At 48.0% G+C, this 11526-nt stretch overlaps 1 protein-coding gene across 1 annotated transcript; it reads right to left on the reverse strand.

Annotated features, from left to right (window-relative positions):
• Positions 1–1877: 1877 nt before the first annotated feature.
• Positions 1878–3666, reverse strand: HTR1D (5-hydroxytryptamine receptor 1D). The gene has a single exon (XM_032614186.1). It carries the CDS (start codon positions 3217–3219, stop codon positions 2017–2019), a length of 1203 nt encoding a protein of 400 aa, XP_032470077.1. The 5' UTR covers positions 3220–3666; the 3' UTR covers positions 1878–2016.
• Between the last annotated feature and the right edge of the window lie 7860 nt (positions 3667–11526).

An 11526-nucleotide genomic window follows, 5' to 3' on the forward strand; every position in this document is an offset into this window, starting at 1 on the left:
CCCAAAGCGAGATGGAGGAGGTGGGGAAGAGCACAGCCTTAAAGGAAAGTAGGGAAGGGCACGCGGGGAGCAGAGGAGAGCAGCGAGCATGCTGAGACGTGTCTCTGGGCTCAGGGAGGGCCCCCACGGGGGCGAACAAGTCACTAACACAGTGGTTTTAGAAATTTGGGAACAATCTAGTGCCTAGAAATCACCTAGTGCAAGAAGTGCAGAGAGGTTTATTTAAAACAGATTCCTGGGCTTCACTGCCAGAGATTCTGATATAGTGGGTCTGAGCTGGGGACCAGAAATTCAATGTTGATGGAGTCTCCCTGGGAGATTCTGATGCAGATGGTCCAGGGACCACACTGTGAGATGTCCAGCAGAAACTTCAAGGTCAGCACAAGACTCCTCTGGGTGCTCCCCTACCCTTATCTTGGCATCCCTCCTTTTTTCTCCCTTTCTGATATTCCATATTCCTGACTCTCCTTCTCCCTGTGCCCAGAGACCCCATGGAGCATTACAGGCCTCCCAGGCTCTGTTCCTGCTCTTTTCTCCACCTGGCGTGACCTTCCCTACCTTCCTTTGCTCTGCTCCATCTCCCCCACGAGGCTTCATCACACCTCCCCTTCCTTAGTCTCCCACCCCCAAAAGGCTCATCTTTCGGGAGTCTGCTGATGTGTCACGTCTTTATGAAATCTTCCCTAACCATAGGCAAGTTTCTTTATTGCAAAATGAGGATGAAAAGCAAACCAGAAATTGTATGTAAGGAGCATTGCAGGCGCTCAATACATAGCAGCTGCTATTTTTATATGGCTTGACCTTGGGCAGGTGAGTTTCTGTATCTCTAAAATGATAAGAGCTCTTAGGCCAAGCGCTGTATTAAAATATACAATAATATACCCATTATTTTCCTCATTTTATATTTGAGGGAAGTGAGGCAAAGAGGGATTAAGAAACCTGTCCAAGGTCACCCAGCTAGACATTGGTAGTACTTGGATTTGAACTGAGGCATTAGGTCCTCATCTGTAATCATGTTACACTGACTTCCATTGTTATGAGGCTCCAATGAAATAATAACTACCAGGACTCTGGCACAGGGCCTGGCATGTGGTAGGTGCTCAATAAATGCTAGAGACTGAATTGAATTGAAAGGTTTCTATGTCCAGGGAGAGGGGAAAAATTACCCCTTTGAGGCTTTGCTGATCGTGATGTTTCATGCTTTTCATTTGACAATACCCAACAGCTTAAGATCCCTAAAGAGAATGGGATATAGGAACAAAACTCAGAATGGTATTCCAAGCTTGGTAGGTGCAAATCCTGTCAATCTACTTCAATGGGCGTAACTGTGGGTTTTAACGTCAGAACATTAAGATGGTGCAGGGAAACTGGGGAAGGAGGATAGGCACAGGGTAGCTATCTGGTTCCAACCATCCCACTCCCCTGCCCCTGGCTTCTGAATCTCTCTCTGTCACTCTGTAGCATTGGCACCTCCAATGCTGAATCTCTCCCCATGAACAACTAAGGAAGATTCAATCTAAGAAGGACTCAGCGGAAAAAATATTGATACTTGGGTGTTAATTTCCAATTAAGGTGCCATATGGAATGGAAACCCATCCACCTGACTCCAAATTCTCTTTCAACTCAGGTCATTAATCTCATCTACCCTCTTTTAAGCTCCATACAAAACTTACGTAGACCAGAAAGCCTCCCGCTTTGAGCCTGGGGTCTTCCTACAGAGTCAGGCAGCTTTCTGCCTGAATTGCATCAATGGGGAAGCCTGTGGTCACATTCTTTCCAACATGGATGAACTGTGAAAATATACTAAGTGAGGTCTTGTCCCATTATACACAGCTGCCCAGCTTTGGGTGGCTCAGAGGTCAAGAAAACAGCAGCAAAAAAGAATGCTGAACAATTCTATTGATTGAACCAAAACCCAAGATATCAGGACTAACCCAGCTCTCAGGAAAAATAAAAAAGACAATTCCAGTTGGGTTACAGGACAAGAAAGATAACAAGATTTGCCACCAAACAAGACTAAGAGGCTTTCCCGAAATGGATGACTTTCTGAAATGCTTGCCGAAAGTCTTCGTTAAACACAGTATAGATTATTGGATTGATGAGGGAGTTTAGATAGCCTAGCCAGGTGAAAAAGTCAGAAAGGGCTGGGTGGATCCAGCAGGAGTCCCGGCAGATGGGGAGGACCAGAGATGCAACAAAGAAGGGCAGCCAGCAGATGATAAAGGCGCCCAGAATGATCCCCAGGGTTTTAGTGGCTTTCCTCTCTCGGGCAGCAGAAATCCTCTGGCGCTCCAGGACACTATCCGCAAGCTTGATCTTCACGTGGTTAAAAAAGAGAGGGGAGCCGGCGGAATGAGAGTGCCCCTCGTGAAGGCTGGGATTGAGCGAGCAGAGCGAGGACCCCGCAGAGCCTGTGATGAGATGGGCTGTGGTAAAGCGCTTCCCGTAGAGGGATGGCGGATTCAGGATGCGGTTCCGGGCGGCCGTGTAGATCCGGCCATAGAGGATGATGAGCAACACAGACGGGAAGTAGAAGGCCCCACAGGTGGAATAGATGGTGTAGGAGATCTGAGAAGTGTTCACCAGGCAGTCCGACATCTCTTCCTGAGCTTTGGCCTGCCGCCAAAAGAGTGGTGGGATGGAGATGCAGATGGAGATGGCCAAGATGATGGCAATCATGGCGGCCGCACGGCCTGCTGTCCGGCGTTTACTATACTCCAGGGCATCAGTGATGGCCCAGTACCTGTCCAGAGCAATGACACAGAGATGCAGGATGGAGGCTGTGCAGCACGTGATGTCAGAAGACAGCCAGATGTCACACAGGAGTTGGCCAAAGCTCCAGGTGTGGGTGGTGGTATATGCGATGCTGATGGGCGTGACCAAGATGGAAACTAAGAGGTCAGTCATGGCCAGGGAGCCAGTGAGATAGTTGGCTGGGGTGTGGAGCTTCCCGGTCAGGAAGATGGTGGTAAGCACAAAGGCGTTGGAAAGGACTGTGGCCAGTGTGATGATGGAAAGGACCACAGCAAGAGAAATCTTGAGGGCTTGGAGGGTCCCTGGATCCCAAGCCCCCGGAGTTTCTATGGCATTCAGGGATCTGTTGGGAGCTCCCTGCAGAAGGCCTTCCACTGACTGGTTTGGTGGGGACATTGTAGGTGGCTCTCTCTTCCCACAGACTTTCACACACGCAGCTACTTCCTTCACAGTTGTTCTGCTCATAGAATAAGGTCATCCTTCTGTTTCACGCTGGTGGGAGGCAGCCATCAGAACAGACCCCAGTGAAAAGACCTCAAAACCTGACTATTTAAAGAACATTGAGGTGACTACCACCTGGTAGTTAAAGGTCTTTCCTAAACCAGATGAATCCCAAGATGTCTCACTGTTCTGGAACTTTGCCCAGCAACTCTGGTCAGGCCTAGAGGACACATGCTAGATTTGTTAGACATTTATCAGGATATCAAAACAGTGTAGGCAGTGCTCTGGAATTCTTGCCTTTGGCATTTTGGTTCCTTCCAAAGCTTGAGAGATAAATGTGTTTAATGAGAACTTCAGAATAATTTCCTCCATCCTATTCTGAGAAGATTCTGGCTTTCAGGTCGCCTCTGGGGAGCTTTTTTTTTTTTTTTAATTTGTTAATTAATTAATTTATTTTGGGCTGTGTTTGGGTCTTCGTTGCTGCACCTGGGCTTTCTCTAGTTGCACGAGAGGGGGCTACTCTTTGTTGCGGCGGGCGGGCTTCTCATTGCTGTGGCTTCTCTTGTTGTGGAGCACGGGCTCTAGAGCACAGGCTCAGTAGTTGTGGCGCACGGGCTTAGTTGCTCCGCTGCATGTGGGATCTTCCCGGACCAGGGCTCGAACCCGTGTCTCCTGCATTGGCAGGCAGATTCTTAATCACTGTGCCACCAGGCAAGTCCCCTCTGGGGAGCTTTTAAAACTAGAGACAAAAAGAAGTACCAGCTGATTCAGAGAGGCAGTGCAGTCAACAGCTCACAATTTTCTCAGGTTCGTCTGGACGTGTCATGAGGTACTTAACTTTGGTTCCTGTCCCACTGAATCTTTGGAGCCCAAACAGACAAAACATTCCGGTTACCAAGACTTGAAGAATGCATGAGCTGTGAGAAGGCAAAACAAAGAGATCGCTGTGGGTTCATCAAGAAGGGCACGTGTTCAGAAGTTCTGGGGGTTAAAGAAAAAAAAAAGTAGAGTTAGGCTCTAGAAGGACAATTTAGACACTTGAGATTAACTCTAAGATTAAAAGGATACTGTTTAGTGTTGGCAGCTGTGCAGCGTAACTGGCACTCTCACAAGTGTGAGGAGAATCCAGGGGAGTGCGACGTGCCCACCCCCACAATCCCCAGAGGGGGCAAAGTGTCACAGCTGTTGGAAGCATCACAGGCTTGTTACAAGGACATGAAACCAGTTCTGTAAATTGTGAATCAGAAGTCATCCTATTTATTCAGCAACAATGGAAACTAAACAAAATAACTCTACACACACACACACACACACACACACACAGAGGCCACTTGGAAAGATACCAAATTGTTATAGTTTATTTCTCTACAAATTGGGGAGGGGGGCAGTGAACTTTCTTCTATTCATATGAATTTTCCAAATTTCCTAGAGTAAGCATGCATGACTCAAAGCCAAACCAAACCAAAGCACCTTTTTGTTAAGCAAAGAAATTAACTGCCAAAATAAAAACCCCAGAGCATTTTTCATGGTGAAGTTCAAATCCAGAAAATACATTTGGCTTTCCAAATGAAAACTGGAAATGTAGTCACGAGAAAAATTTTAAAGAATCATTTTCTTTTCTCCTCTGTGTCTCGGGACTTGAATCTGGGTTTCAGTATTTAGGACAGGGGCAAGTCCTGGGGTCTTAAGTCCATGGGGCCTGGCAGGCAGCCCCTGGGTATATGGGGTTGGCAAGAAGAATGCCAAGACCCTTTAGCCTCGTCCACAGACCCCACTGTGTCTCCCCCTGCCTTGCGTGGAATGCTACAACTCCACCAGGAATCCCTATGATTCATTTTATCTCTTCCAGGTCAGCTTAGCAAACAGGTCTTGCCTTAAAAGCATTCACAGCCCAGCAAGGGAAGCAGACATGTAGCTTCAAGGACCCTAAGATGGAGCTGGCAAGGCAGAATATATATATATATACACGTACTTTTAAAAAATGTGATCATAATTATTATGTATGAATTTGTTTCATAGTTTGTATGTTTTTTGATTTATTTATTTAGTCATTATTATTATTTTTTAGGCCACGCTGTGGGGCATGCGGGATCTTAGTTCCCCAACCAGGGATCGAATCCATGCCCCTGCATTGGGAGCACGGAATCTTAACCACTGGACCACCAGGGAAGTCCCCTGTTTTTCTTTTTTTTAATAATTTTATTCATTTTTATTTATTTATTTTTGGTTGCATTGGGTCTTCATTGCTGCACGTGGGCTTTCTCTACTTGCAGCGAGCGGTGGCTACTCTCCATTGGGGTGCATGGGCTTCTCATTGCGATGGCTTCTCTTGTTGTGGAGCAAGGGCTCTAGGCACGCTGGCTTCAGGAGTTGTGGCGTGCAGGCTCAGTATTTGTGGTGCGTGGGCTTAGTTGCTCTATGGCATGTGGGATCTTCCCGGACCAGGGATCGAACCCACGTCCCCTGCATTGGCGGGCGGATTCTTTTTTTTTTTTGCGGTACGCGGTCCTCTCACTGCTGTGACCTCTCCTGTTGCAGAGCACAGGCTCCGGACGTGCAGGCTCAGCGGCCATGGCTCACGGGCCCAGCCGCTCCACGGCATGCGGGAGGCTCCCGGACCGGGGCACAAACCCGTGTCCCCTGCATCGGCAGGCGGACTCCCAACCACTGCGCCACCAGGGAAGACCTGGCACGCGGATTCTTAACCACTGTGCCAGCAGGGAAGTCCCCACAATATCATTCTTAAGGCCTGTGTATTGTTCTACTGGCTGCCTACATTAAGGAGAAGGGTTTCAGTAGTCAAGGTCAGGAGGGATGGCATTCCTGGTGGCTGGAAAGGCAAGAGTAAAGGCCCAGAGGCTGGAGTGCAGAGAGCAGAGGTGGGTAGGGGACAGTGCTCAGGCAGTGGCTGGCACCGGGCATGGGAGGTATCAGGGCACAGGGGAGGGTTTGGCTTGGACTGGGGCGATCTGGGCTCTAATCCTTATTCTACCCCAGCCTTCCTGTATGACTTTGGGCAAGTCCTTAGGTCTCAGATTTCTTCCCCAAACAGGAGCCACCCCATATGGCACCCAGGGCTGCTGTGGAGCTTCCATTGCTTTGGGCAAGGTCGGCCTTTGAAACCCATAAAAAGGCTAAGAAGTGTCAAGAATCATTATCATCCTACTTCCTTCATTCTGCTTGGCTCAGGGCTTTGTTGGGAAGGTACAGTCTATGCCTATTGATTGACTGATTTAAAACATTAAGAAGCTAAATGTGCAATGTGGTAGTTTCCCTCCCACTTCCAAATCCTGCTTCATCTTTAAAAAATATCTGCCTAGAGGAGGGGAAACAGCTTCAGTTTAAGAAAACCCATCTTAAGCCACCTGCTCTAAAACATTCCCAAAGTTTGAGGAATATTATCATACTATCTTTCATGGGGCTCTTGGTATGTTCCAGGCACTGAGTTAGCCCTGGGGCCAACTCCACCTAGGACCCCTAACCTACAAATAAACCAATCAGTGCTCAGAAAGGTGAAGTCACCTGCCCAAGGTCGTCCACGTACAAGTGGAAAAACCGGGTCCAGGGCCAGCTCTGAAATTTCCACGCTTCTCCACACTGCCTTAATTCAGGAAGCAAAGCCTTAAGGCATGTTTGCTTCTAGGAGAGAAGCTGGTTTGGGATCTCACGGAGATAAGTGAAAACAGAGATTCCCTCCTGCCACCCCAGCCCTCTCTTTGCCCCGTGCTTCTCCCCAAAGGCCTCTGGCTGAAGATTTCCTCCCACTTCGGTTCACAGGGAAAATGTGAAGTCGGGCTGGACTGCTTGGAATTTTCTTCCCTCCAGACGGTCTGGGTGAGCGAGGTGCCGTCATTTCTCAAGGAAGGCTGGTGGGCTTGCCCCACAAACCCTGGCGGTCACTCCTTGGGTTCCAGGGATTCCAATGACCTCATTCCAGTGAAAGGTGTGGGTTCAGAAAGGCCTGAGAGGCTGGTGGGTGACATCTTGGGAAGAAGGACGGGTGGATTGCCTCGGGCAGGAATGCTGGGCTGGAGCTCTGCAGGAATTCACACGATTCTGGGGCTATCTCCTGACTGCCATCTTTCTCCAACTGGAACAAATTTGGGGGAATTTCCCACAATCCAGCTACCTTTGGAGATACAGACTACGGCTCTAGAGTCAACCACCTCTTTCCCATCACACTTCAAATAATAAGGTAAAAAATACAAATTCAAACAACAGTGAGATACTATCTTCATCCAGCAGATAGGTAAAAAATTTTAATCTGATCACATCATGTCAGTTTGGTAAAGATGTGGCCCAACAGGAATTGTCACCTCCCACTAGCAGAGTATAAATTAGAGGACCCTCGTTAGCAAACAATTTGGCCTTATGTCGTAAATCTAAAAATGTAATGACTACCTCACAACCCAGTAATTTCACTCCCAGGTATATAAGACAGAGAAACTCTTTGATGTGTTCCCCAGCAGAGAGGAACGAGAATAGTTAAGGTGGTACTGACTGTAACAGCAAACAACTGGCAACCACCCAGTCGTCCATCAGCAGCGGAATGGCAGAATGTGGCATATTCCCATGACGGGTGCTACAGAGAAGCAAGACTGAGTAAACCAAAGCACACGCATCAAAATGGACAATTCTCACAAACATAACAGTGCCAGCGTCAAAAACATGCCAGAAGAAACAAACTGTTTAAGGATACTAACATATGTGGCAAAGCCATAAGGAAAAGCAAGGAAATGTTAAATATAAAATTCAGGGGAATTTCCTGGTGGTCCAGTGGTTAAGACTCAAGGCTTTCGCTGCAGGGGGCCCGAGTGTGATCCCTGGTTGGGGAACTAAGATCCCACAAGCCGCGTGGTGCGGCCAAAAATAAGTAAATAAATAAAAAATAAAGGGACTTCCCTGGCGGCGCAGTGGTTAAGAATCCGCCTGCCAATGCAAGGGACAAAGGTTTAATCCCTGGTCCGGGAAGATCTCACGTGCCGCGGAACAACTAAGCCCGTGTGCCACAAGTACTGAGCCTGTGCGCTGCAACCACTGAAGCCCGCATGCCTAGAGTCCGTGCTCTGCAACAAGAAAAGCCACCGCGATGAGAAGCCTGCGCACTGCAACAAAGAGTAGCCCCCACTTGCTGCAACTAGAGAAAGCCTCCGTGCAGCAAAGAAGACCCAATGAAGCCAAAAATAAATAAAATAATTAAAAATAATAATAATAAAATAAAATTCAGGATAGTGGTTACCACTAGAGGGGAAAAGAAGAGGGGATGTAATCATCGTGGAAGGGTTTTAAAGGTATCAGTGATGTTCTGGTTTTTAAGGTGGTGGTGAGTACATGGAGGTTTATTGTTAGTCTTTAATCTGTAAGTATGTTTTATATATATATTTATATACACTCTTTTGTAGGGAATGATATATCTGTAATTCTTCTTAATTTTGTACATTATAAAAAAAGAGAACCACACTACCAGCACTGATACATTGATTTTGATACATTAATACCTATCCATACATCCTGGTTCCAAAGATCTGGGTTCTGATCCCATCTCTGCCACTGACCAGCAGGGTAATCATGGGCAAGACATGATTTCTCTTTGACCCTCAGTTTCTTCGTTGGTAAAATGGGAACATTAGCATGGCTGTGCTGCCCCAAAGGGGTGTTTAGTAGTTCCAGTAAGATCATGTATGTGATGTGCTGTAACTGTAGCATCCTGAACAAATGTAACCATGGTAACAGAGCTGGAGGGAAGTGGCTAAAAGCATACATTTTAGGTCAGGCAGGCTCAGATTCCAATCTCCGTTTCTCCACTTCCTCCCTGTGGCCATTGGGTAAGTCACTTAAGCACTCCGAGCCTCAGTGATGGAGGTGATACTTCATACCTCACCGGAGTTTGGGGAGAACTGGTAAGAACATGGACCCAAACGCCCAACATAGTAAATGATGACTTCTCTGGTTTCTCTAGGATGTATCCAACCATGTTCAGGTCTCCAGGCAACAAGGTCTCTTCCCTCACTAGAAACAAGGCATCACTGTCCGTTTTAGTGAGTGACGTCTGCCATTGTCAGAACTACCAGCCATACCAGGGAGCTTCTCCCCTGCCCACCACACTTCTGAGAGCCCTCACGGCAGCAGCAAGGACCCTCCTCAGCCTCTCCAGAGCCCAGCAGCATCCTCCCTGGAATCCAGATCACACAGATTCTAGCCATACCATGCAACCTCCAGCTCCAGCATCTCTGCAGAGGGGTGGAGGAGAAAAAGCAGGCAGACAGACCTGGGTCCCAATCCCTACTTGGTCCACAGACCACCTCTGACCACAGCTGACTGGACCAGGGTGGACATGTGAGTCAAAACAAGCCAGCAGATTCTCTCTGGGGAATTTAGATTGGAGGTTGTAAGCAGCTGGGTGGTTAGATGATGGAGGGGAAGCAACTTGAAAGCTAAGGATGCTGGGGCGAGAGTCAGGTCACAGCCATGACCAAGGCCAGGGCAAGCGGCTGCGGGGAGCAGAAAAGCCGTAAGTAAACAAACCAAAAACACAAAGCAAAACAAAAACAGGTCTGCAGAGAGAGGCAGGAGAACAGAGCAGACAGAGAAAGGAGCAGAGTGAGAGGGGAACCACCTGCCCTAGGAGAGGAGGAAGGAGCCTTCCAAGCCCAGTGATACTCCTTATCCTTATATGTCCATGAGCAGCCCCTAGACCCAGGAAACTTCATTTGTAGCAACTTGCACTTTTCCTAGTTGAGCCAGTTCAAATGGACACACCAGACCCTGAGAGAGAAATCAGACAGAGGATTTTCAGTTCCTTCCCACCAAACAATCCCTACTGTGGGATGGAGGCAAATCATTTCACCTCCTGCGCTTTTCTTCCCATCTGCAAATGGGGGTCCCAGAACCTTTTTCCCAGAACTGCTATGTGGATTCCAGGAAGGCATAGTGGCTGCCATACCACAGGTGCCCTTTTTATCACTCTTAACTAAGGCTTCCTCCAGCCTGCAGGAAGATCAGTCACCTCCCCTTTTGGAAGGATCTTTAACTAAGCGAGTCATAAAACCTTGCCAGAAACAAACAGGATGTATGGGCTTAATGTATTCTCAGAAGCCAGTCCCATCCTTTTGGAGGAAGAAAAAAAAAAACAAGGCTGTGATAGATTTTGTTTGTTTGTTTTTTTGCAGTACGCGGGCCTCTCACTGCTGTGGCCTCTCACATCGCGGAGCACAGGCTCCGGACGAGCAGGCCCAGCGGCCACGGCTCACGGGCCCAGCCGCTCCGCGGCATGTGGGATCTTCCCGGACCGGGACACGAACCCGTGTCCCCTGCATCAGCAGGTGGACTCTCAACCACTGCGCCACCAGGGAAGCCCTGTGATAAAGATTTGTTGCAGTAGAATCAATCCCCCACAGAGGAATTCATGCCTGTTCTTTCTCTGGAAGCTGTGTGGTATGGATGAGTGCGCCCTGGATGGGCAAATCATTCTCCACAAATCTGAGAATGATTTCCACAAAGTACATCCACAGCTGTTATTTCATCTCATTCTCTCTATCTCATGGGACCTCCCACAGTCTGGGTCTTCTCTGTAAAATCAGGGTATCAAGTCTATCTCCCGGGGGTGTCATGCGGGTGAAATAAATAAGAGAGGAAGACTGAGAAGTTTTAATGTGTGTTTCTATCAATCAATCAGTCTATCTATCTGTAAATGAATGCAAGTTTTGAAATTTAATCAGTTTCTTGAGCAAGTCAACCTTTCACCTCAGTTTCTCCAATTATAAAATCTGGAAAATGTCAAAAAATAAAAAGTAGCCAAGGGACTTCCCTGGCAGTCCAGTGGTTGGGACTCCATGCTTCCAGTGCAGGGGGCACGGGTTCTATCTCTGGTCAGGGAATTAGGATCCCACATGCCTCATGGCTAAAAAAAACAAACAAACAAGTAGCCAAACCTCTGACCCAGAACTTCTACTCCCAGTTATATACCCAGTAAAAACATGTACAGCTGTTCACCAAAAGGCATGTGCAAGAATTGTTCGTAACAGGAACTTCCCTGGTGGCGCAGTGGTTAAGAATCCACCTGCCAATGCAGGGGACACGGGTTCGATCCCTGGTCTAGGAAGATCCCACGTGCCGCGGAGCAACTGAGCCTGTGCGCCACAACTACTGAGCCTGTGTGCCACAACTACTGAAGCCCACACGCCTACAGCCTGTGCTCCACAACCAGAGAAGCCACCGAAATGTGAAGCCCGCGCACCGCAGGGAAGAGTAGCCCCCTCTTGCTGCAGCTACAGAAAACCCGCGTGCAGCAACGAAGACCCAACACAGCCAAAAAGTAAAAATAAATAAATA

Source organism: Phocoena sinus, chromosome 1 (genome assembly GCF_008692025.1).
Source record: "Phocoena sinus isolate mPhoSin1 chromosome 1, mPhoSin1.pri, whole genome shotgun sequence".
NCBI lineage: Eukaryota > Metazoa > Chordata > Mammalia > Artiodactyla > Phocoenidae > Phocoena > Phocoena sinus.